The sequence below is a fragment of the Anarhichas minor genome, unplaced genomic scaffold (genome assembly GCF_050575085.1).
Source record: "Anarhichas minor isolate MPS153535 unplaced genomic scaffold, ASM5057508v1 ptg000058l, whole genome shotgun sequence".
In the NCBI taxonomy this organism is placed as follows: Eukaryota; Metazoa; Chordata; class Actinopteri; order Perciformes; family Anarhichadidae; genus Anarhichas; species Anarhichas minor.
The window spans coordinates 3,578,977-3,606,461 of NW_027466504.1; the positions used below are offsets into that span (position 1 = coordinate 3,578,977).

General features: G+C 44.2%; 2 protein-coding genes across 7 annotated transcripts in view; both read right to left on the reverse strand.

Moving 5' to 3' along the window:
- Nucleotides 1-353: 353 nt before the first annotated feature.
- LOC142933133 (neutral amino acid transporter A-like) lies at nucleotides 354-17,589 on the reverse strand. Its single transcript, XM_076077280.1, has 10 exons — nucleotides 16,582-17,589; nucleotides 10,108-10,150; nucleotides 8,484-8,549; nucleotides 4,852-5,101; nucleotides 4,226-4,350; nucleotides 3,929-4,144; nucleotides 3,205-3,371; nucleotides 1,679-1,873; nucleotides 1,442-1,576; nucleotides 354-850 (listed from the first exon to the last, which is right to left on the reverse strand). Exons 1-10 carry the CDS (start codon nucleotides 17,082-17,084, stop codon nucleotides 613-615), a joined length of 1,938 nt encoding a protein of 645 aa, XP_075933395.1. The 5' UTR covers nucleotides 17,085-17,589; the 3' UTR covers nucleotides 354-612.
- Nucleotides 17,590-20,545: 2,956 nt separating this feature from the next.
- LOC142933260 (SERTA domain-containing protein 2-like) overlaps nucleotides 20,546-27,485 on the reverse strand; it is a 38,746-nt gene continuing 31,806 nt past the window's right edge. For all 6 annotated transcript variants that reach the window (XM_076077412.1, XM_076077415.1, XM_076077416.1 and 3 more), the window contains one exon: nucleotides 20,546-25,417. In XM_076077412.1, the coding sequence (XP_075933527.1) occupies nucleotides 24,172-25,417 (1,246 nt within the window). In that variant the 3' untranslated portion in view covers nucleotides 20,546-24,171. The remainder of the gene's footprint in view (nucleotides 25,418-27,485) is intronic.

The window sequence follows — 27,485 nt, forward strand, 5'->3', positions numbered from 1 at the left end:
TTAAGTTATGACAGAAGCTTATCGGCATTTGGCGAGTTCTTAGTGTTCTACAGTTAATGTTGGTCGTTGTATTTGCTGTCTGAAGATAAAAAAAGAAATGCACTTGACGATGCTATAATGTACAAACGTATGGCCGTGAGCATCTCACACAGCACACCAGACAAAGACAACTACGACATTTATGGGAATGTTTTAGGGATATTTTACACATAATGTGTTTACATCACTGTTTATCGCAAAATGCCTTAATCTAAATTTTTTAAAATATATATTAGCTTTTTTGCTAAATTTAAGGAAATATTTTCCAAATGAATTATTCTCAAATTCATTATATCCTAATCTGCGTGAAAATTCTTTGATGGGATCCCAGTTATTGAGACCAAGTGACCGAATTTGGAAAGCACAACAGCAGCACAATGTACACTGTAGACTGTCTATGCTCTAGAAAAAGACTGTTACTATATGGCACCTCCCTCACAAGGGAAACCATCAGTGACCTTGTTTTTTGAAAGGACACCAGAATCAGAACGGTGTCCAGTCAGCACAGCATCAGAAGTACCGAAAGGTCAAAAAGGTCAGGGGGCAAGAAAAATTAAAAAGTCTAGCGAAGTCTCACAGGAAAGACTCAATGGCTTCCGGCATGGCCGCTGAGGCTTTGGTTTGGTGCGTGACGAGAGACGAGGTCTCCTCCTCGGCCTCGACGTTGGCCACCGCCTCCACCCGGACCTCCGCCAGCTCCCTGTCCTGCTGCTGCTCCTGCTGCTTCTTCATCTCCTGCTGGTTGATGTGGTGGAGGATTCCGGCACCCAGAGCATCGCCCTCCACATTCACCACCGTGGTGGTACGATCCCTGCACACAAAGTGGACGCGAGAGACGGACAGCTGAGATTCGGTCTACTTTCGGCAAACATTTGGAGTAAACAGCCACTACCACCAATCATTTTTCTTTGTTCTAAGCTATTCGGGTTTGAACTCTTGTTTGGAGTTACAGGTACAGTATTTCCTCATTAAGAAAACTAAAAGAAAGCACTGAAACACACTCCTTATCGGCCCCCACCAGCGAATACATGGAATCCCACTGGACAAGGCCGAGTGTCTTATCTTCATAGCTCAGATGTTTTTCTTCCACAACACGAGAAAATAAACCCTGGAGTGACTTTTGATAGCCAGACTTTTGCACCCTCTGTCTTGTGAAACAGATGTAAAGTGTTTATGTACCTCAACTTGTTAATGTTTAACCTGCTGCCGTGTGTGTTTGTTTGCTCGACTACCGCATTGGCAAATGTTGCTTGGGGAAAAAAACAACAGGCTTTTATTTTTTTTAACTGTTTCCCTCCGTTTTCCCCTGTTGGCATAACAGTTGAGAACCCTGGTCTTGTTTCCCCAACTGTAATGTTGTGAAGACGTGTGTTTTCAGTAGGGTTCACGTGGCTTTACTCACACAATCCAGTCAACAGCCAGCATGAGGGACAAGTCTTTGGTCGGCAGGCCGATGGCCTCCAGGATGATGGCGATGGTGATGATGCCGCCGGCCGGGATGCCTGCTGCACCGACACTCGAGGCTGTAGCTGTCACCCTATGAATAATGATTAAATAATCTTAGAATTATATAGTACTAGAAAGTTGACCTCTTGCTGGGAAATGTCATGGGACATTCTTGTGTCTGTTGTCTTCTCACAGGATGGTGAAGATCTGCCCGGCGTTCAGCTCGAAATTGTTGAGCTGAGCGATGAAGACGGCAGCGACGCACTGGAATATGGCTGCCCCGTCCATGTTGACGGTGGCCCCGATGGGGAGGATGAAGCGGCTGATGCGCTTGTCCACGCCGTTGTTCTCCTCCATGCATTTTATCATGGAGGGGAGAGTTGCTGAGCTGGTGAGCAAATGCAGAGAGATAGAGCATTATCTTTATCAGCCATTCAGGTGAAACAAATACCATTAATAGTTGCAATTGATGAACAGAAAGTTCTGTTGAGGATTGCAAGTGTGTCTCTACTTTACTTTTTGTGACACTCCCTTTGCGAAGGACTCCTAAAGAGGCTGTACGACCCTCTGTATATTGTGTTATCCTGGGGTGACCTGATTGTCGAGTGGTTGGGGCGCATACCACAATGTTCCTGGTTCAATACCCTGCTGGCCGGATCACTTGCTACACGTCATTCCCCTTCTATCTTTCCCCACATTACCTGTCAATATTATCATTATATCATTTATTGTAGTGCAGAGTTTAAAGCCCCAACAGTGGCCCTGAGAAGCTAAATTGTTCAATGCACCGCACAATATCAATTGCGTTGGAACAAACATACTGATTATTTTGCTATTTTTAGAGGCTTACTAGTTTTTGGGGCTAAACATGTAAAGTATTTCTTGACTGTGGTGCTACATGTGGGGTCACTAAATACTTTAGGGTTCATCCTTTAGGAGCACAAATGTGATCCATAAAGTTAATGGAAATCTGCCTATTATCTTATTGCAAATTTGACGGTTTGCGTGGCACACAAGGGAAGTTTATGCCCTTTGCAAAGCATGAATATCCTCAGTTCATCTTTCTTGTGTACAAATTCATCCGAAAGTAGAGCTAGCTAGAGGAAAGAGCAGGGTCCCCAAGGTAAAGCTAAAAAGGGTCAACTTTTTACTTGTTTTATTACTGTGGGCCTTAACCATAAATGTGCATTGCTGCCACTCCTAATTCAACTGAGAAGCACCCCACTGACAACGAGTCTAAATCCACTCATAATTGACATATTTTTATATCACTGAAATGTTCATATGGGTACCATGTGATGTGACAGCGTACCTGGAGCAGGTGGCAAAGGCCGTGGTGAAGGGCGTGATGAGGCCCGACAGGAAACTGAAGGGGTTCTTGCGCGTGAAGCAAAAGTAGATGAGGGGCAGGACGATGCCCCCGTGGATGACGTGGCCCAGGATTGAAGCGAAGATGTATTTCCCCAGACTGGTGACCAGAAGAACCACATCTTCCATCTCTACAATCTTACTGCCCACCAGGAACATGATGCCAAAAGGGATATACCTGAGAGACGCAAGAGGTAAGCATTAACAGGGAAGGAAAGTGGGATGATAACGGAAACAAATGCTTAGTGCCTGCTTCATCCTGAGTATTCTCACAAAATACCATCAGATGCAGTCCAAATATACCACTATCGATAACACTGAATTATCCCACACGCATTCAACTTTACTCACCACATGATCCAGGACACCAGCACCATGGTGGCCTCGTTGAAAGCGTTAAAGAACCTGATGAGTTCTTCCCCCTCCTCTCCCAGCTTCCTCAGTGCCACGCCAAACACCATGGCAAATAACACCAGACCTAGGATGTTCATGCCATCTGTTTCGGTACCAAAAGGCACCTAAAATAACACACACACAACACAGTCAGACTGTAGGAGACGGTGAAGAACCCTCTGGTTGGTTTAAATAAGATAAGATAAGATAATCCTTTATTAGTCCCGCAGTGGGGACATTCACAGGATCACAGCAGCAAAGTGGACAGTGCACACAAGATACAGAGTAAAAAAAACAAGAGCAACAAGTAATATAAATAAGTAAATAAGTAATAAACAGTAAGAGTATCAACTAAGTCAAGAAGTACAAAATCCACAGTAACTAAGTATAACTAAAGAATTAAAATACTAAAATATTATATATACAGACAGGGTATTTTTATTGCAGAGTATGCACAGATTTCTAGTGTTTTTTGGTGTTGTGTGGTCTACTGGGAGCACAGCTGGTTGTGCAGTCTGACAGCAGCAGGAAGGAAGGACCTGCGGTACCTCTCCTTCACACACCGGGGGTGAATCAACCGGTGGCTGAAGGAGCTGCCCAAAGCTGCCAGGGCATCCCGCATAGGGTGGGAGGTGTTGTTCATCAGGGATGATAGCTTAGCTATCATCCTCCTGTCTCCCACCCCCTCCACCGTATCCAGTGGACACCCCAGCACACTGCTGGCCTTCTTGATAAGTTTGTTCAGTCTCTTCCCGTCTGCTGCCGAGATGCTGCTGCCCCAGCAGACCACTCCATAGAAGATGGCTGATGCCACCACAGAGTCAAAGAAGGTCCTCAGGAGTGCTCCCTGCACTCCAAAAGACCTCAGTCTCCTCAGCAGATAGAGTCTGCTCTGACCCTTTTTATAGAGTGCGTGTATGTGGTCAGTCCAGTCAGGTTTATTGTTCAAGTGAACACCCAGGTACTTATAAGATCTCACGATCTCAATGTCCGTTCCCTGGATGTTCACTGGTGTCGGAGGAGAGCGTTTACCCCGGCGGAAGTCCACCACCAGCTCTTTGGTTTTACCAGAGTTGATCTGGAGGCGGTTCCGCTGGCACCATCCTATAAAGTCCTGGTTCAGTTATCTGTATTCCCTGTCATCACCGGCAGAAATGAGGCCGACGATTGCAGAGTCGTGTTTAAAGTCCGAGGTGTAGATGGTAAAGAGGAATGGAGCTAGGACGGTTCCTTGTGGGGCCCCCGTGCTGCAGGACACCAGGTCAGACTCACACTCCCGTATCCACACATACTGTGGACAGTTGGTGAGATAGTCCAAGATCCATGCAGTGGTCCACTCCGGTCTGCTCCAGCTTGTCCTTCAGAAGCAAAGGGTGGATGGTGTTGAAGGCACTGGATAAATCAAAAAACATGATTCTCACAGTGCTTCCAGCCTTTTCCAGGTGAGAAAGGCATCCGTGTAGCAGGTAGATGACAGCGTCATCCACCCAGATGCCAGATTGGTAAGCGAACTGTAGTGGGTCCAAAGATGAGCTCACCAGGGGGCGGAGATGTACAAGGACCAGCCTCAGCATCTTCATCAGGTGGGATGTTAACGCCACCGACCTGTTGAAGTCTGTTGAAGTCCTTGGGTCGTGGGGTCTTTGGGACTGGTACCATGCAGGATGTTTTCCACAGCTGTGGTACTCTCCCCAGCTTCAAGCTCAAGTTGAAGGACAAGCTGGGAGGTGGGGGCGGTGTGCCGTAGGTTGTTGGAGGGGGGTGGGGTAGGGGCACTGGTCATGGAGTGTAGTGTTTGAGGAGTGTGGGGGGGAGCCGAGTGTTGTGGGGAAGGGGGTGGAGGAGAGGGGGCAATCTACAGGGGGTGCAGCCAAAGGAGGTTGCAGCAGCAGGGGGGACTGGATGGGGGGATGGGCGGATGACTGATCGAATCTGTTAAAGAATAAGTTCAAGTCATTCACCCACTTTTGGTCCCCCGTAGGGTGTTGGTTGGGCCCTTTGTAGCCAGACATCGCCTTGAGGCCCTTCCAGACCCCGCTGATGTTGTTCTGCTGCAGCTGGTCCTCCATCTTTGTCCTGTAGACTTTTTTCCCCTCCCTGATCTTCCTCCTCAGCTCCCTCTGTACAGTCTTCAGCTCCTCCTTGCTTGCTGATCTAAAGACCCTCTTCTTCTCCTTGAGGAGGGTCTTTATTTCAGGAGTGATCCATGGTTTGCAGTTGGACAAACACCGTACAGTCCTGGTGGGTACGGTGTTCTCCACACAGAATTTTATGTGGTCTGTTATGCAGTTAGTGAGACTGCATAACAGAAATAAACGTGGAAAAGCAGACAAAACGTGAGCGGCCCACCATGCAGAAAGTTCAACTGTTGAATTTGGTTTGGTAAGATGATGTATTACTTTTAACATGGGCATCATTTCATTGAAAAGACCGTTAAACACTGAGAGCAACAGTCTTAAAAAAACTGGCTTCTTAACAGCTAAGCCAGGTTAATTGAGCAGTGGTGCAACATAAATGAAAGATTTTCACTATTGAATAAAACCATCCTTGGGCTTAGGAAAGCCTTTCAAAATAAACTGTTTGCTGTACTTAAGCACAGTGCGTCTTTGAGCTAAATGCTAACGTCAGCATGCTAACATGCTCACAATGACAATGCTATCATGCTGGCAGCCTGTTTACCAGCGTGTTAGCATGCTAACATTTGCTTATTAGCATTGAAAGTGCAGCTGACGCCGATATCGTTAGTTTTGCAGGTATTTAGTCATAAAGCAAAGTATTGGATAAATCGAAAATTGACCTGATGATGGCGCTGTAGGAATATTTAAGAAGATCACCCAAGAATTATCCTGTAGAGAACATCAATGTCTGTATCAAATGTTAAGGCAATCAGTAGTCAGCAGTGGCGGCTGGCCAATAGAGGGCCATGGGACATGGCCCCATCTTGAGCCACAAAAAAAAATAAAAAATAAAAATAATAATAATAAATTGTACAAATTGTCAATATTTGTGTTTTTGCAACATGGCATGTACCCAGTAATATTTGTAAAATATGATATCTGCGCAAAATATATGCTTTTCCTGAACATCTTTTCTTCTTCATAGTTGTCCTCAGTCTCATCTGCTTAACTTGGTCATGGAGGCATCAACATTTAATTGAGATGGTAAATTAACAGTGAAAACTCATCATAGCTTAATTTAACATCAGTATTCATGATTACACTTCATGTTTACTTCTCCTGATCTTTACCTCCTATAACAAGGTCCATAGGGGCATCTCAATAAATAATGTTCTAATATATTATATTATATTTCATATATAGATAGATATATACTGTATATATCTATATATCTATATATGTATGTGTGTTTTATATTATACTGAATATTATTATATTATATATACTGTATATATATATTATACTGAATTCCCTGTGAGGGTGACAAAAATAAGATGTCCTGACGTGTTTATCAAAGTGTTATTTACTGCTTTTTTCCGTGTTGGAATAAATGTTAAATATTTAACTGCAAACTGATTTTGCACCAGCCGCCACTGGTAGTCAGTACTTTCACGCTGAACCAGAAATGTCTGCCTTATGGTGGAGGCTGGAGCAAAAGACAGGGTTCACCAAAGCCATCACGACACATTGTCCAGGAACCATGAATGTCTTTGCCACATTTTGTGCCAATCCATCCAATAGATATATATCTTACTCCAAGTCAGGGGATAACTAAATTCCATGGGATTAATCCTACGGGGACCATGACTGTTTGTACAAGGTTGTATTGCAATCCTTCCATTAGTTGTTTAAAATATTTCGGTCTGGACCACGGTGGTGGAGCAACACATACTATAAGCTTGGACTGGGACCTCATCTGTAGCCTTTCAGTATGGAGGTGGAGGCCTGTCAAACAGTGTTGATATATCCCGCAGTAGTTTATACAGCACTTCTCGCTACACAGTATGCATGCATAGGTGCGCAGGTCTGGGGGCAGTTGAAGGATTCAGTGAACTGGATGATGGATAACAAATAAGGACAAATCCTGAGCTCAATCCCCTTCCATTGTTCTGAGCTCTCCCACAGCTCCATCCCCTGGCACTGGGGGGGGGGACCCACGGCAGACAAATACCATGGGCCAATGCCAAGATCAGATCACCCAACTGTTCCCTCATACTGGGTCAGTGGGGGAGAGCCATAGCCACTGGGGAGAAGTAGAGGGATTTAGAGGATTTTTTTGCTGTATGTTCAAAATTTAGCAAATTAGAAGTGCAACACTTTTGATTGTCAAGGCAGTTTAGAGATGGGCCTAGAGCAGTGTGGAGGGACGGATTAAGAAGATCTGCAATGGGAACTGCAATGATGGAGGATCATCTATGATCCAACATCCAATGCATTGAATAAGCCCCATGTGGCAGCCTGGAAATCTGCAACCAGCTCTCTGACAGGCCTTGTTCATTCCCTGTTTAGACGGACCCATTATGTTCGTCACAGGCCCAATGGATATCCGGTGGGTCAAGCAGACCTGGGTGCTGGTCAACAATTTTGACTGACTGAAAACTCACCAAACTACAAAAACAGAAACGATTTTGTCAGACTTCATGCACTTGTTTAGAGGTCGTTCCAGCCAAGACGTGAATTATGACAGCTTTATTAAGTCTTCTTTTATCAAATTGACTTTTCAAAGTGTGAACAATCTTGCCCCAGCTGTACTATGTCTGTAACGGGTTGTATATGGACCCAAATGCAACACACAGGATTCCAGGGATCTTTGACCTTTTATTACAAACTTTGATAACAGCAGACAGAGTTTAAACTGGGTCAGGATCAGAAGGAATTTTTAGACGACCAATATCCTGAACTGAAAAACACATTATTCAAAGGTTAAAGGTCTAAGATGAAAACACAGACAGCTACCAGACCGGACAACGCCGCGCTAGCAACCTGTCAATCACAAGTTAGCCACGCCCTAAACGCTCCTGTTTACAATGTTTACTGAGGTAATAAATCAAGTGAGAAGTAGAGTAATTTTCTCAAAGACTTCCATACAATCAGACCTCCTTTTGCAACCAGAGGAGTCGCCATCTGCTGGCCATGAGAAAGAATGCAGGTTTAAGGCACTTCCGCATTGGATCCACTTTTCAGAACCGGAGGTTGCCACCTGAGTGGCACAGGGCAAAAGTACTGTGTATGTGTGTTGTGTGTGTCTGACTGTATGCATGGGATGCTTCCAGTTCATACCTTTTGATAAAGGGTTGTCCCATTGGTGTCGTTCCCTACGGCAACCATCTCGTAGTCAGTGGCATACTGCAACATAAGGGGAAGGAAAGCGTGTGATTAATTTTGTTGGGCGGTGTTCAGTCACGCATTTTTGTCTAGTACATTGTCGCGTTGACAACAAAACTCGTCCAAGCTCACAACTCCACGCGTGTTTATTAGTGAGAACTTGTCACGGTGGTAGACACATTTTGGACAGAGTGAAGCTAGCTGTTTCCCCCTGCTTCCAGTCTTTAGGCTAAGCTAAGCTAATCGCCTCGCAGCTCCGACTCCGTACTTAAGCCACAAACATTCTTTCTTTTTGACAAGAAACAACGTTTCTTGTCAAACCACTATATCAATTTCCATCAGAGCAGCACTTAAATTCTGTCAAGTGAAAACCTCAAATGATGGATAGTTGTTTTTTTTGATGGTTGAGAAGTTTACAAAAAGCCTCCTCAAATACCGTTTGCATAGATGTGCATAGTGGATTTTTCAAATGTTGCTAAGCTTGGTGTCATCGGCTGCCAATGGTGGAAAAAAAATGACACTACTTTTGAACGTCTGTACATTGCTCTCACAAGGAATGCCGCATGTGCATGGAGTTGATGAGCACGTTCAGACAGTCTTTCAGCAGAGACAACAATGCCCCCTCCCTGCCTTTCTTTAAAAAGCCCTCTGTGATAATGGTTTCTGACATCTTGACAGACCTGACTTTAAATGAGGCTATAGATTCTTTAAACATACTAAGGCACTCAGAGACATACACTACCTGATTACAGTCATAAAACTAAAAAGACAGCCATAGGCTAAATCTTACACTTCATTTGTTTGAATGTCTGTTTAAGCATCTAGCTGCTTGTCATGTTGTGTTAATCTCCCCTCTCCTCTGCTTTCTTGGTTTAATCCACAGTTGGACCCATTCCACAGGGGCTCTGCCACAGTATAGGCTGGCTGGTGGGGGTGAATATTGAACTCTGTGACCTGGCTGCACTTTGAAACTCCATTTCCTCTCCCTGTGAGAAGTGTGTGAACTGGCTTGTTTCGAGTTTACAATCTACTTGCCTGGTTTTAGGCGGGTTTGAGGCAAACGGTCCGGATGTGTGAGTGTGTGTGACTACGTGTCTGTGTGCGTACCCTGCTTTTCATGTGTGCATAGCCATTGTGTATCACTGCATCCCCAAATATTGAACTTTCCTGGTTGTCTTTTTAGCCTCAACAGCCGTGAACATAATTCTAGGAAGCGGAGCGGGCCGCGTTCAAGAGCAGCGAGGCGAGGCGGGTTGCTAGGCTGGCTGGAATGGAATGGTTTCGCCATGGTAACGGCTGGTCAGGGAGAAGGGAAAGAAGCGTTTTGGCGAGCAGGGGAGAGCAGCGGTCTCTATTCTGAACGTCTCCTCATTAAGAGGCCTTATGAGGCTCTCAGCGCCGATTTACTGCCGCTGTAAATGAACGTGGAGCAGCATCCGCATGGTGAAATAAATTCTGATGAACAGTGCACACAAGACACAGAAGAAATAAGACTGAACGTGGTGATGAAAAAGGGGAATTAGTGGGAAAAAATAGTGTGGACAATGTGTGATGAGGAAATAGGGTGTGAGGCACTCACAGAACGGAAAGCAGCAGCCACCAAGTTCGATGGGAATAAATTCCTGAGAAAGAAAGAGAAAAACGAGTTAGCGCAACAGACAATATGTTTTGTCCTGTTTGATATTTGTAATTGATGAAAAGCTTTGGTAATAACTCCATTGCCTGGAGTTTGTTAAAAAAACAAAAAGTAACAGCAGCCCAAAGTCTTCCAGGACCTAGATTTGCCCGTCGGAATGATAAAATGTTCACAGGATTGGTTTATCATCACACACGTTGGCTCTTCTCCCAGGACCTTCCATAAAGTCCAATGCTCCCTAAATTCCCTGACAGAGCAGTTGTTCTGGCACTGAGCTACTGTCTGGTTCATCTTTTATCAAAACAAATCACCAAGCTCTTTACTGGGATTAGATATTCCTGGACATTTCACTGTATTCATTTACAGCTATTGTGTTTTTCCCAGCCTTTTCTCCTAAAAATGACCTTCCCATACAACGAAGTTGAGTATTGAACTACGTTTTGAGTGCAAAGTATTTTCTTGTGGATTACGTTTTCTTGTGATGTATCTAGAAGTCCATGTCGAGAGGAGATGAGGGTGGTGGATGGGTCAAAAAACACAGGTTTTCACCTGTACAATAATGGTTGTGTCCGATGTGAACCAAAATTTAAAAAATAAGTTTCCCTCAAAACTTAAATGAGAGCGCAGTTTAGTTGAATATAATGTTGTCGGAGACAGGGTTGCTTTTTTCTGCTTGTTCAGGTGTTTAAAGAAATATATAGAAAAACTTCTATATATTCTGGATATTTAAAAATAATTCATACATGGACAGTTGTTTGATAATTGATTTATTTTGCAAACAGAGTTTCTCTCGTGGGATTGAATATTATATGGAGTAATCTAATATAATCTATTGCAAAATTGCAACTTTGACTCGTAAAAATTGAGTTTTGCCACATTTGGTGTATTTGGTGTCTATATACCCACAGAGGTTTCATGCTTGCTCTCCTACTCTATAATGAATGACAGATCATGTTATTGACTACCAAGACATGAAAACAGTGTTGACAGGGCATAAAGCAGTTGTGCCAAAGGTCAAGGTTAACCAAATGTCAAGATTAACAAAGTTGCATTGCTGAAACAGGCTGAAACATGCTGCTGTTTGTGGACACCACTCAACGAACCATGCATGATGCCGTGTTCACACCGTTAATCGCGTCATTCGTGCCGCCGGTCTCGCCGGGGACCATTTGTGTTTATTGCAGTGAATCGCGCTGGACGGCCGCCAGAGAGGGGGCGTGGCTTATCGCCCTGGAAGTCGTTCAACGCACCGCTTTTATTGTTCTTCAACTCATACAATCGTATGTGTTCTTGTACTTGACATTTTAACGTGACAGCCAAAGGGTATTTATGTCCTCAACTCACACAGGTCTATCAACTTAGGTAAGTGCATGTTCGTTATCAACAACAAAACAAGTTCTTTAATAGCTGAGGTGTTATTCGCCTGCCTGTACAGGTCACAGGCTGCGATTTCCATGCATATGATGTGCAATGTTTGGTTCTTTCCCCCATGACAGCACAGGCCATTGAGCACCCCGGTAGGCCTATGGAAAGTCAAATTTCCAGTATACGAAAGTAAAAGCTATTAAAGAAATGTTATATATTAGCAAATGTTGTTAAACTCAGGTCAGGTTTAAAGGTTCACTGTGACATATTCAGAGCATTGATTTAGCAGCAAACAACTCTCTGCTATGTGAAGATTGAGTGGAGTAATGTCTACCTGAGCCAAGAGTGAAGTTGCTCTCTTTGTGTGTGTGTGTTGGTATCTGAGCTACTCGGGCTTTGTTGACCCGCACAGCCACAGCACTGTTAGCTGTGGCTCACCCGTCGCCATGTTAAGAGCTGAGAGGAGGCTGTAGATATGCTCGGAGTTTTAAAATTCAGCACCTTTAATGCTCGCCATGTTACCATTCTAGTTTAGCGTGCTAACATTTGCTAATTAGAACTTTTGTTGTCAAGGCATTTTGACTAGAAAACCCAAAATGTCTTGAGGAAAAGTCAGGAGATTGCTAAAGTCAGTTTTCTTAATCCTTTGTGGAGCATGAATGTCTGTACAACATTTCCTGGCAATCCATCAGTTGAGATATTTCAGTCTGGACCAAAGTAAGAGACCTAAAAAATAAAATAAAATAAATGATTTGGGACCTTTAAGCAATTATCGTTTATAAATCCATCAAAGAAAACTTTTTCCTTGTCATTTTTTCTGTAAAGGCACCGAGTTGAGTTTATTTTCACGACTGTAAAATAAGCATACAGGGATTACTGGAAGCATGCAGGCTTTTTCCATGTATTAGTGTGTTTGTTGTAACTTTATCCACTGTGGCCACACTGTATTGTGCAAAGAATTACAGACTTTGCTCTCATCTATTCCCATGGCCAGACCACAGACACGCAATTCAGTCCATAATCCCATGACCCCTGTCAGCTCTGCCTTCAAACCAGGGCCAAATGCTGCTTCAACTGTTAAATATGTCAGCCACACTGGCCACTCTGGCAGGTAGCCATGATCCATACACTTAGTCATTACTTTGTTTCATTATTCACAATTGTTTGGTTAAATTATTGCACCCACACAAGGTTTCATACTCGTCTTCTTTCCGTGGGGGCAATCGGGTTTCCTGCCGTCACATGAGCGAGGTGAGGATTCTGGATTAACTCTGGGAAACCAGAGCTGAGAGCTGGCATGTTTTTCCCACCGGGAGCCCCACTGCCTCCTCTCTGCGGACTGACTTTTAAAAGCTGTTACGTAACAACTTGATTTACTAATTAATTGAAGCCAAACATTGGCTCCTTTTAATTAAAGGCAGCAGAAGCGGGTTATCCAGCTAATGTGGTCAGGAGTGATTCTGACTTACTGGCTCTATACATTCTGAGTCAAACACTTATTGCAACAGTTTAGGAGTTTTCTCTCACAGCTGGACATATGTCCCTAAATTCAGATTCATTCTACAGTAAGATATGTATTGTCATATAGAATTTCATCCTTCTCTAGCTATTGAAATGTTTTTTCTTTATTGTTAGCAAAGAGAAAAGCAGCGTTAATTAAATTGTTTTACGTTATTTACCATGATTGTAACTACGCGTTTCACAAGCGTATCATACAGGTTTGTATGATATCTTACAAAAAGTTATTTGTTATTTTTCATGCGTTCCCCTACAAATGTCTGGCAACATGAGCAATCAGTGCGCTCCTGCAGGGCAGAACCGGTTTAGGCAACAAAAGTGCGTGGTTACGTTGAGGAAAAGAGCGTAGTTTTGGTTAAAGTAAGAACGGTTGTTATGTAAAATAAGTATGTTTGTTGTGTAACTGTGTAACTGGTATTAGTTAAGAAAATACGTAACGTAACAAACAGAGGTCTCCTGGGTGAAAGTCCTGTGTTTGGGTCAAAATAAGTATGTTTGTTATGTAAAATAAGTATATTTATTATGAGGCTTACGTCACTTAGCATTAGTTTAGGATGTAAGTTACATAACAAACAGCGGAATATGTTTGTTACCTAATTTACGTAACTGGGATTAGTTAAGGACGTAAGTTACGCAACGAACAGCGGTCTCCTGGGTGAAAGTCCTGTGTTTGCGTTAAAATGTGTTTGTTACGTAAAATGTTTTATCTTTGTTACATAACTAAAGTAGCTGGCAAAAGTTAAGTAAGTAAGTTACCGAACAAAAGTGAAATAAAATGAGTCACTGATGACTTTTGGTTTCGCGCTGGGCCCGAACAGTGATCTCTTCACCCATCCACCCCGACTTCCTCCCTACTCTATACTATAAAACCTGACCACCTTAAAGGAAACCCCGCACATGCTGGCTCACAATTACGTTGGTTATGAACAAATTACAGTGGATGAGAACAGCCTGGGTTCATTCGTCCAATGATTTTTTTAAATGTTCTCCATCACTGGCAGGGAATGTGTGTCTGGTATGAGTGCGGGTCTTTTATTGCAGAGTTTGTGTGCACTGGTTACCGTCGATGTAGTTTTGTATTTTGTTTGAATACAAGTAAACTCAATACAAATACATGTTTTTAAATTAGAGATCAGTTGTTTAAGTTCATGAAGAAATTAGATCGCTGTGGGAAGAATTTTTTAAAGAATAGAGTTTACCTTGGAATAATGTTTAGGTTTTTATTTCTTTTCTCCAGTTTCATATAAAAGCTCAATTCTGGGAATTCTGAGACCTGTTTGTCCAAGAAATGAGAGTGTGTTGACAGAAGAATCATACAACTCTCACAGGGAAAAGGAGCAACTGATAAAGACAATATTTGGCCTTGAGCATCGTGTCCAGGAAGCTCCGCCGAGGTTCAACACTTCCATGCGCTGACTGCTATTTCTAACCTCAGTGGATGAAAATGATCTTAAAGACCCCAAACTATCAGTCCAAATTCATCAGCATGCCATTAAGCATAAGAGTTGTGCCGGTCTAATCCTTCCTGGAATGCTTTGAGCAACTCGTCAGCACTACAAATATAAGACTGGGAAGTAAAACCAGCCTGTCCACCTGCTATTGTGATAAGGGAGGAATGCTGACTGCAGCAGACCAGTGTTGAGTTTGTACTTCACGGTGCTGCTGGGGTTGTATCCCTCCACCTCTTACCCCTTCCTTAAAATACATTCCGCTCATTCAACAGCTGTCAGCTTTCCCTCACACCGTAGGAGCTCCTACTGGACAGGCTTTCTGAACAAGCCAGTAGCTGGCAGTTTCTGGACAGGAAAAGTAGAAACTGCCACTTGAACACAGCCATAAACAGGTAAAAAACATAGAATCCATACATCATGGTGCCCACTCAATCAGATCTTGAAATGGCTCCGCCATGCCCTTGTTCCTTTTCCACTCGGGAGGCAAAGCAAGAAGAGAAGCATCGCCTTAAGTTGCATGCTGGACTCAGTGGTGGGAGACGTACTCGGGTCGTTTACTTGAGTAAAAGTACGACAAGTACAAATACCTCAAATTGTGTTAATTTGTTACTTTCCGGCGCTGACTGAGCTGCATGTGGTGGAAAGGATTTGAGTATGAAGAAAATCAACTACCTCCATATTGTGACGATTTTGTAGGGTTGAGTGTTGGTGCTTTCATAAACTATTTACAGAATGAGATTTGGGATAAATAATCATCAGTAATGTGGGTATAATAACTGAGTGAATAAAAGGTAAATAATAGCACAGCTAGTCTGGTGAGTTCAGAAAATGACATCACTTAACTGTCGAGCAGCCTTTAAAACCAGGAAGACATCACCTATGCGATATTACAATATCCAATACTTAGACGATACTTAGTCTTGTATCAGGATATCGATATAATATCAATGTATTGCCCGGCTTCTGGTTCAGAGGGTCATGAACGCTGGAAAGGAGTCTGTGATGAAGGGCTGATCATTCATGCAACAAAATATAACGACCTAGCTGCAGTTAGGTCTGGGTCACAGCTCCATATGAAAATGTATCGTCTTCCAATAAGAAATGATTGTGAAGATATCATACATCGAGATATCGTGATAAACAATCACATTGCCTAAATCGATCATAACAAGCACATCCTAACTCAAATTTCTCAGAAGAAAAATATTATCTTGCAAAAGGCTCTCTACAGAGCCAGTGTTCGGTTAGTCCGTTATGGGCTAAAAACACGGCAATGCAACATGGCAATGCAACATGGCAATGCAACATGGCGGACTCTGTGAAGAGGACCCGCCAAGTAGATTTGAAGGGCTAAGATAACAAAAACATAACAATTTGTAGTTTCAGGTGATTATACACGAATGAAATCATAGTTATGAATATTATATCAAATAATGTCAATAAATCCCCCTGAATTCTACGGGCTGTTCCTTTAATCGATTTTAAAAAACGTAGTGAATTGCATACTCTTTTGATAATTGGTTAATTGGGTTGGGTAATTTTTGGAGACAAATCTGATTCCAGCTTAGTTATTAATAAGCATAACTTCCTGTCTCATTACTCCTCTATGACAGTCAACTGAGCATCTTTGATTTGTGGACAAAGACTTTTGAGGACTCTTGGGCTTACAAAGAAACGGATCGACATTCTTTTTTTTACCATTTTCTTATATTAAAGGCCGAAAAACGAATCGATTAATCGAGGGAGAAAAACGACAGTTTAATCGATAATAAAAAATAATGGTTAGTCGCAGCGCTATTCGTGATACCGTTATGGAGAGATGGAATTTACAGACACGTGGATTACAGATTTTGCCTGATTTATGAGCGCGTGAACGGCTGTGATCCACTCTGAACTAAGGAGTTACACAACACAAAAGCGGTTCATTTTCTTTTAACGATCGCCTGACTGACACTGAGCACCCCCCCCCCCCCCCCACACACACACACACACACTCAAACTACTAGAATATCCCACCAGATCTGCTTCTTATTCATCAGTGGCCTACATATTGTTATAAATGATTCGTGTTGCCACAGTATACCTGGCCAGATCCAGAAAGGAGTCGGTGGTCTCTTTGTTGCTGCTGAGTGTCTCCAGTCCCAGGCTCAGGGACCCCGCGCCCACACCGGGTTTGATGATGAAGGCCAGCGCCACCCCGATCCCCGAGGCGATCAGCGTGGTCACCAGGAAGTAGGCGACCGCGATGCCCCCCAGCTTCCCCAGGGAGCGGGTGTCCAGGCTGGCGGCGCCGGACACGAGGCTGCAGACGACCAGGGGCAGGATGATCATCTTCAGCATCCGCAGGAGCATCTCGCCGGGGAAGGCGAAGTAGGTCTTCTGCGCCTTGGTGAGGCTCATGCTGCGGACCAGCATGCCGAGCCCGACGCCCACCAGCACGCCGGACACCGTCATGATCACCAGCAGGTTCTTCCTCAGGAACTCCGCCAGCTTCTGCAGGCAGCTCCTCCGCGCGCCCCGCTCCACCCGGTCGGTGGCCGCCGAGCTGGGCACGGCGTGCCCGTTGACCTCGCTCTTTTTCTCCATCTTTTCTTTTTTGTTGAGGTTTCAATTGAATTTCTCTTCAGAACAGAGCGTTGGGAGTCCGAGTTCCGAGGCACAGCGTGGGTTGGATGCACACACACGTTTGGCACACACTGTGGGAAGGCTGGCCCGGCGTGAAAGGCTGAGGGAAGTGGGGAGCCAATGGAGAGCGAGCGACGACACGGGCAGCCTGTGGAACATGCGCACAAAAACCGGCGCTTCTACCGAGAGCAAATGATGCAAGAGTAGGGGAGATTACCAGGGGTCTCCGGCAATGTGGCCCACTTCTGAATAAATGTGATGATTAAAACAGCAGAAGAAGACTTCCCAAACATTTTACATTTCTCTTCATTTTCTCTGCCCAAATTAAGAATATACATATTTCAAAAATGAAAAAAATCTATGATATGCTACACTATCTCAGTTACCAAATGCATAAGAGTAATAAGGATGTCCCCTTTCCCCTGGGTATTCCTGGAATATCCTGCAGCTATATTTTCAACATAAAAGACACATGTTCTTGTGTAGATTCTCTGTTGCAGTGAAAGATGTTCTCTTGGCCTACTTCATGCAGATGGGCCATTCATTTCAGTGCTGGTCTTTACAGAAGCCATCTGATCGTACAATAACCCTGCTATGATAAGCCGCTCTCTGCAAGATGATGTGCGAGAAGCCGACACAAAGTCAGTGTCAGCACCACGGCCAGCGCTCTGGGCCTCCTAGAGGCCGCTGTTGCTCGCTCCTTTCCACCTGTTTCTTTTTCTTAATGCAAGGGTGACGGAATAGTTGTATCTTTAGAGAGTAGAGAGTTAAAGCTCTCTGAGGTATAAGGTCGGATAAATACATGGAATGTGGAATTTAGATTTGTCCACCATGAATTCGTGTGAATCCTCGTTGCGCCTCCGGTATTTAACCACGAGATGGCGCTGTAATAACATGAGCGAGATGGCGCTCTTACGCCTGACAAAGGTCAGGTGTAATTAACTTCCGGCTCTGCTGGAAAGGTTTTTAATCTACCTGTTTCTTGCATCTGTCTTTTACATTTTGTGATATACTTTGATTTATTATTCTTGTTATTATTATTAAACACATGTATAAACCCAGCGTTTAGTAATGGAGCTTAAATGTGAATTATATGTGTATTGGGTGTGTTTTCTCAAATAATAAGTGGGAACATTGAAGTTTTTGGTGTAAAATCAGCATTTCATAAAAACAACACTGCCGTGTTTTAATCATCCACCTGCCACACTGACACAATAACATGAGAAGCAGTGTGTGGATACAACAGCCCTCTGTCTCTCTGCCTGTTGCTGGCTGTCTGCTGTGTTGTCCTCGGTGACCTTAGCTCGCGCTGTTGCTAAGTTAAAATAAACTTTCCCCTTCCTCGAACCAATAGAGACGGACTGTCCCCTCACAGCTGTGCGGCCTGAACGCTGGAAATAAACCACCGGCCCGCAGATCAGGAGTCACGGCTGTTCAACGGTGGCCAATGTCGGCACCGTGAAAACAGAGAGAGACACAGGCCGAGCTTCATGATGGAGACTACTGAGCTGTTACCCAGAGACACACAGTATCCAGCGCAAAGAAGAAGCAGTGCATCAAGCTGGTACCAACACTTGATTGAAAATCAAATGCGATCCCATCGTCTGTGATGATGGAGAGGACGCAGCACTGCAAAATACTGACATTAATGTGAACGTCTGTTACGTCCCTCTGTCCGTCTTAAACAACAAAAAACACTTTCAAAGGACTGACTTTTCTTCAAGAAATCTTTCTTAAAACAACCGTAAAGCTTTGTGTGAAATCCGATTGCACGTCTTCCCCGTGCAAAAGCACTTTGTTCTTCGAATTTTCATAATGTTTTGAGCTGCAGGGGAATCAAAGAGCAAATTAAGGCCAGACATCTAATGCACGTGTGTTTGGTGGTGAGAGTACAGGTGTGAGGCCCGTGTGTGGAGACCTTACTTACAGTTGACTGGATAAACAGAATTGCAGAAATCAGATCAGGATGAAATGTCTTTGTTTGGACTACGAGTTTTGATTTAGTTATTGTATTGTTGCATTATCTGGAGCACCACAGGGCTATGGTTGGGTCATTTGTTTTCAGAGGTAGAGTTGGTGATAACAGTCAGTACCGAGTCATTGCAACACCTTGGCCAATAGGATAAAAAACACCAAAAGAAGGCATATTCAGGAAGTCCAGGGAACCCTGAAGATGAAACACCTGGTCACTTAGTAGCATGTGTGAAGAAATATCTAAAGAACCTAAAAGACAAGATTAGCCCATGGCACAACACCTTGCCGAACGTGACTGATCAAATATTTTAGAACTGATAGAGTGCTGAACGAGCCCGAAAACTAGGAGATGAGTCAGCATTTTTGCACTACCAGTTCCCTCGTCTCAAAGTCAATGTTTTTGGTTAGATTCCAGAAATGAGGTCAATGGTTAACACATAAAAGATTTTAACGTTTTGTCCTCTGAAAATAATAAATAAATCTATAACAATAATAAAATAGATCAGTAAATATCCCTCTGAACTTTGAAGCTTTTACGCGAGTCTTAAAAAAGGCTAAATGAATCTACAAACGCTAAAAAACAACACGACACGCCTTTAAGCTTAGTGGTGGTGACGTGGTGTAGTTTGTTTGTGGCCTAACGTTCTATCGTGTTCACGCTTTAAAAATCATAAAAGTGGTGTTCATGTGTGAAGATTATCTCGCTGAACAAGAGATGTGAGTATCATAAACGTTTGCCACAGAGCTTATTTTCTGCAAAAAATCCTAAATCCAAAGAAAAATCCCACAGAGGCCGGTGTGACGCTAACTTCCTGTTGGACTGCAAAAATACATCCCTGCAACACTCTACTGTCAGAGGGGGTGAACATGTGAAAACATGCCTTAGTCTACCCGGGTTTGAGTGAATGAATAGATTTTACACCTTTAGAAAAAAAAACACAATTCCTAATTTTGATAGGGTTGCATCGCACTGCATGGTAAAAAACTGGAAGGTTATATTTTTTTATGTTATGTTAATTATATACATATTTTGACATCATCGTGATACAATTCTTAACTTTGTTCACCTGCTTGGTGTCTCCAAAGCTTTCAGCCACGTTACACATGACTCCATTATTCTTCACTGTTTAAAGTTGAACAAAAGCTTTTATCCGCCCTTCAAAAAAAAGTATGAAACACAAGTAGCGTCGGTAAACATTTGACACTTTGTGGCATAAAAAGGACGGTTCAGCACGACCCAAGTACGGACGGGACTTTTCGGTCACATGGTGAAAGCTTCTTCAGTCGTGAGAAGCAGTTGAAAGCTCCGGAAAAAATGCTTGCAAGTGGACCTTGAGTCGAGATTCAAACGTCAGTTGTGTAAATATGAAGCTCAATGTGTTTCTGCGCATGCATATGAAAGAACAAGACCGTACACAATATCAGAAAGGAGACAAAACAGGCACCTGCTCTTGTTACAGTTTATTGTAACTACAAAAGTAAGACTGTTTCAAATTCATAGACAGCTGTCCATTTATCTCGTATACTATATATATGTGTGTGTATATATAGACATAACTATACACACACACACACACACATATATGTGTTTATTATCTACAGTCCACGTTTGGATCCCAATACAGTGATCAGCTGATAGTTTCTCTCTGTGTATTGCATAGAAAAAGGCACAGCTCTGAGGTCTGTGTAAAATACAGCCTTCGCAGAGGAAATCGGCCTCGCTCGGCGACTCGAACCGCCGCATGCTCCGTACAGCGCCGAAACGAGGCTCGGTAACAAACACTGATCGACAGAAACAAAAAAAAGAAGCCTCGAGAGCTTGAATGTTGTTCATACTATGTACATTACTTTTGGCATTGAAGCGCCTGTGACAGGCTTTGGAGTCGTTGACATCAGAGTATTGCTGCATGAACTGTTCGCCTTCACAACTGGAAAAAAACGGTGAACAAAAATAGTACAAAAAAGGTGTAAAAAGTCGTGGCCGCCACCCCAGAAAAAGGACAAAGCAACAAACATAAAAAAGATGATATAACTAACTATGTATATATTCATATATAAAGATATATATAGATATATATCTATAAATCTCTCTATATATATAAAAATGGCTTTCACCCATAATTCCATACTCAGATACATTCCTATCTGATACATTCCTACCACACATTCTGTACACACATTTACAATCCAAATGTTCACTTCACATCAAAAATAAATATATTTACACAGAGAAGAAAAAAACATATGAATAAATAACTTCATTGACAAAAAACAAAACAAAAAAAACAAGCACTCCAAAATTCAAACAATAAACGAGACGCAGTCGTCTGCAAACTGTATTAGTCGGTGCCGTTATCTGCTCAGCTCACACTCGGCTACTGGCTGAGGTCAAATGCATGCTGGGAAACTAATGATCTTCTGCCGGAACACGTTTTGACACCACCCCGACCTCACTGCTGTCGGCTAACACAGTACGATGAGTCAGACGGAACACTTTCTGTCCCACCAGCTGGGACCTCTGATAGAAAAAGATATATGACCAGACACAGACGTGTTTAGGGTTAACTGTGTAATTTAAAAATAACTACTTTTGAAGGAAAATACCACTCTGTTGCATTTCTGCACCACTGTCCATCTGCGGCGTCTGCACTCGACATCTTTGACATTATTACCATGAAGTGATTAGGCTTAACGCGCGAGGTGTCGCTTGTAGTGATGAACTCGCAGCACCAAAACTCTGACGTTCTCCTTATTTCTTTGGAGCGTTTTAGCTTCTTTTAGCTCATTGTTTTGGTCGTCTCTCCCACGACTCTGTTTCTATCTGCAGCAGGCTGTAATCGGGAAAAAGGTGCCCCCCCTCCAGTAGTTGGTGGAGACCCAAACAGTCCGAAAGAGAGAGGGAATATGGGAGTTGAACTTATCAGGCGGCCGGAGACAGAACTCACACAAGCATGCGCAAATGTGCAGCAAACTTTAGCCTTTCTAGAGTCATAATGTGTCGTATGTTATGTTTCGAGCTTGTTCTGATGCCCCAACTCGGTCTCCTACAACACTACGTTCCCATACAACCTAACTGCACTCTCAACTTGCTTTCCAGGGAAATGTATTTTCTCCCGGAACGCGGTCGGAGTTGTAAACACTTTGAAACGCGCTGTACACCGTCTAAATTGAAACACAACCAAACTACTTGTTTTGGTGTATGGGAAATAGATTGTTAGGAGACGGGGCTGGTTGTCCACAAGTGGCAAAAGCAAAACAAACAAGCGATGAATGCAGCTTTAAACATCAAACAGAGTGCTTTTGAAAAGTCACCATTTTGCGTGAGTGCAGAATCCAATTTCACCAAAAGTAGCCTCGAGGTGATTTCCGACACGTCACCACACACAAAGCGCTGAATGAGATTGAACATTAATGATTGGTGATGCATTAAAGTACCCCAGCGGTGGATTATTCCTTTAAAGTTTGAAGCTTTTAGTTAAAACGTCATTGCGTTGTCTGACTGAAAAGGCCCTTTGCTGCATCGCCTCAAGAAAACACGCCATGTATCTGCACACTGGTGCCACCTCTGCATGGTTGCAGTATCAGGTTGACATTGTGGTTTGTGTTTTCTAACAATTGTAAAAAATCCACATTCCAACAACTGTTCTGGAGCCAGATCTAGCCCTCCCTCTGCCGTACGTGCTGAGCTCGGGGGTCGGCATCAAAACTGTGCGGCACAACGCACAGAAGTGAGCCCAACCCTGAGATCCTACTGCCAACGAGGGTAAACATACTGTGTGTGTGTGTGTAATACTGTATGCCGCGCTGTAATTTGTCTGCCACTCATGTTGCTAATTCTGTCGAAGCCAAACCAAAACAATTCAGTTTTCTTTGTGTGATTCGGAGAAATTCTTTGCAGTCGTTCGTCTTGGGGCCTATAGAGCCGCATTTCACGTGTTTGGAGCCTCAAAGTCTCTGCTGAGTTTTGGACTTTTCAGATCATCTGCATTCGACTGGGAGGCGAAGAGTTGGTGGTGGTGGCGTGACCCGCCGCTTCCAATGTAAACACGTCAAGCCCTCCTGTGAGTGTAGCTCATTTGAATTTGTGCTGTGACTGAAGCATGATAACTAGCACGTAGTTTGGGCTCATGTAAAACAGCATCCAGCAGTTACATGTGCCTGACAACAAGGAAGGGGAAAAAGTCCTGAAATGAATTCATAGACATGATGTGTACACGTTTAACGAACACCCGGGCAATGTGGTCTTAGAGCTGTTCCCAAAGCGTGGTTATACAGCCGAGCTAACCTGTAATGCAGCACACTGGTAAAACAACGCAGTCATCGTTAAATACTTTTTTGATGCTCGCTTTACACACATAAACATAGCCTCTGTAATAATAATAATATTTTTTGATCATGAGAAATGACCTTACTGAATAATAGTTTGAACACAATACAATACATAAAAAATTAAAAGTGAGAAGAACTAGAAAAGAAAAAAGACAAATACCGTAAAAACAGGAATTGAAGAAGTGGTCATTTTGAAAGGCACTCGTCTGCTAAAAAGCCATGAATTCAGTGTGTGTGTGTGTGTGTGTGTGTGTGTGTGTCATGTAAATTCACTTGTATAACTATACCTGTGAGGAGTAGATGTCCTCACAAGAATAGAATGATTGCAGAAATCCCCCAGAATGAGGAAAATCTGCCGGTCCTCAAAGTTTTCTATTTACAGTTACTTCCCAGGGTTAAGGCTTAGGTTCAGGTTAAAGATTAAAACTAGGTTTAAAATTAGGATTAGGGAATGAATTGGAGTCAATGGAGGCCCTCACAAGTATAGAAATACAAACCTGTGTGTGTGTCTTTGTTTCCCAGTTACTTCATTTCCATATTTGGAAAGGCGAGCACAGTGCATGCACAGTGTTGTGTAGTTGTCATAGTAGTACTAATTGACATCACCATCGATGTTTACAATTACCGACCTTTGAAGAAAGTTAAAAAAAAAAAAAAACATTAAAAAACAACCAGGAAACACCCCCAAGTGTTCATTCCAGTCTGTCTCATATTAAACTGTCTGTGTGTTTCTGGTTTCCGCCAGTCATGAACCCACCAACACTTCCATGATGTGGTCCAGTTCTGTCAGATCTATTTTGAAAGGCTGATTGGCAGAGACCTGGGGGGCGGGGCCGCTGTACGGCGACGCTAGCGATTTGAGGAGGTCGTCCGCCGTGACCACGGGTGGCAGCTTGGTGAGGCCGCCGCCTGCCGTCGCGCCCACGGCCCCCGCTGTCGTACAGGGGTCAAAGTCATACATGGACGTGTCGATGTCGGCGAACAGGACGTCGTCCAGCGCCAAGTCTGAGAGAAACCCCGAGGGGGAGGAGGGGGAGGAAGGGGAGGAAGGAGAGGAGGAAATGTCTACTAGGCCACCAGGGGGCAGAGTGGGCAGAGTATCCATCGGCCGAAGCTCGGCGCCAGCTGCCTCTGGTTTAGCACCCGCGGTCTTGCAGTCTCGGAGTGGGCCCGCTGGTGATGGGGAGAGGGATGCTAGGTGGGGGGGCTGGGTGAGTGGAGTGGGAGATGGGGAGGTAGTCACGGTCGTAGTATTAGCTGCTGCTGTCCTTGTTATGGCTGTGGGAGGACCCAACTCCATGTCACTCAGAGCGGAGGGGAGACCGTCATTGGACGAGGCGGGCGCGGGGACCCTGGGGGATGCCGGGCTCAGAAGTGCCGAAGGTAACGGAGGAGGCTGCGCCGGGGGAGGCGACAGAGGGGGAGTGGGCGGGGATGGAGTACAAAAGGCCGAATCTCCACCATCCTCCTCCAGTAAAGAGGCCGGGGTCAGGCAGGATTCCAGAGGGGCGGGGCAGGCCTGGGATGCCAGGCCGTTGGGAGGCACCATTGGGTGGGGCGAAGGCGGCGGGATGATAGCCGGCATCAGCAGCGCCGACGGCTGGGGCGCCTGCGCCACTGCAGACAGAACGCCAAAAGAGGGCGGAGCCTCGCGGAAACCCTCGTCCATAGGGTCGTCGGGCGGCGGCGAGGGCGGCAGCAGCAGCGGTCGCAGGGAGCCCTCCTGCTTGAGTTCATCCTGGATGCGCCGCAACATGTTGTTGATGAGGACGCGGCGCTCCAGGCTGGGCTCGCCGAGCGGCCGCTGGCTGTACAGCTTCATCAGGGAGATGTTGAAGATGGTCTGCCGCTGCAGGGTGTACGACACCTTGGACAGGCCCTCCGGCACGAGGCCTAGTCCCCCTCCCGCCACCGGCACCTCCAGCGTTTTGCCTTCCAGCCCCTCTTCATCCTCGTCCAGCTTCCGCTTCGCACCTTTACCGAACATATATCTGGAAAACACAAGACCAGAAGAGAGGAGTTCATTTGTCAATCGTCATTAACATAACAAGGCAAGAAACACGTGATGTTGAGCTTCTTGGACGATTATCGTTTTGTTTTTATAAAATGTTAGATTTAAGTAAAAAATTGCCCCTTACAATTTCCCAGAGCTGTTATGGGACATTCAATTTGTCGCGATCGACCAATTAATGAATCCACTCATCATTATGGATAACCCAAAATGAAGGACTTGGCTTGGCGCTTTCAGTCACATCACCTTTTACTGATTTATGAATGTACCCCCCACCGGGTATATCCAAAAATAAGAGAAATGGTGAGAAGTTTGTAAAAATTGAAATCCAGACCGCATTAATTCCATGACTTTCTGGAACCAATTCAGAGCACGACTCGTATTTCCAAATTGGGGACATTTTACAAACTATTCTGATATTGCAAAAAACGACACCTTTTTCTTTTTTGGTATGTTGATTCAAATCCAACAGCACCACTAGATCGCAGCATTAGATTACCATTGCCATAGCACATCTCACCAGTGAAGTTTGCAGACTGAAGCACAGCAGCTTAACCGTGGTGATTCAAAAAACTGCTTAAATGCAACAGTAGATTTAAAAAAAAAAGAAAAAACATACATTGAAACCAAGAGCAGCTGCAAAGCGGGCATCGCCACTGTACACAAGCACACATACGAGTTATGTAATAGCAGCATTCCCCCCGCTGTACAGCAGGATCATAGGCCAGATTTTAAGCCCCCCCCCCCCCCCCCGTGTTCGACCCGCGTCAAGACAGCCGTCAACCTCTCCAGGCTACAGGGTGGTTTTCAACATTATTACATCAGTAATTTACATGATACAGGTCACATTTTAGTTTCACCTCTTTGTCTGTCTGTTTATCTCTCTTTCCTTCGCTCTCTCTCTCTTTTGTCAGAATCATTGAATTCATTTCAATTCCTGGCAGCAACGCCAGTTCATCAGATCTGGGCGGCTTTGAACGAACGGGGCATTCCCTGAACATACTGTACACATTCCAGTAGCTGAATAGATCTCCGTCTAATCAAACCATCTGATGGGCATTATTGGTGCAACAGAGAAAGCAGGGAAGGCAGCAGAGACGGACGGGAAAAAGAAAAGAAAGAAAACAGGAATCGCTGCAGTGTGTTTGACTCTAATCCAGGCTGACAGGCTCATGCAGCCAGTTGCTGTCTGCACGCACACACACACACACACACACACACACACACACACACACACACACACACACACACACACACACACACACACACACACACACACACACACACACACACACACACACACACACACACACACACACACACACACACACACACAGGAAGTGTGTGCTGCAGGCCCAGTCACCACGACCGGTTGGTTGCCATGACAAACAGAGTCAGCTGGGAATTCACCCAGAGAGATGACAAAGAATGAGATGGGGGAGAGGAGGAGGAGGAGTGCCACGGGGGTGGGGGGGAGGGCAGGAAGGAAGAGGAGGAAGACGAGGAGGAAGAGGAAGTAGAGGAGTCTTAAAAGACTGGTCTGGAAAAGGTGGGAGGGGAATGATCAACTTTCTCTCCGCCTATCTATCAAAATGACTGCTGAGGTCTCTTTGAGCTCTTCATTAGTTCAGACTTTGCAACTTGGTCATAAATGATGCACATGTGTTGGTTTGCTGGCTGTGCCCACATATTCACATTTTACTGATGTTAATGGATATAAAAAAACTATCTTTCACTATTTGATTTTCCTCAAGATCTTTCTGTGTTAGCAAGTTATAAGCTAACCATCTCATAGCCTTAGGTCCATAGCTGACACACAGAGATGAGAGTGGTGTTGGCCTTCTCGTCTCACTCTAGACAAGATAGCAAAGCTATCCCCCAAAATGTGCTATATTGGGAGCATTTCTACTGCCTTTCGACGGCTCTCAACAACCTTAATATAATTGCAACGGTTGAGTGTTATAGAAATTCACCAGCCGTACATTTGTCATAAACAGGGAAAAAAGCTTTAGAGACCAAAACGGTGTTTTGTACCAGGCTGTAAACAT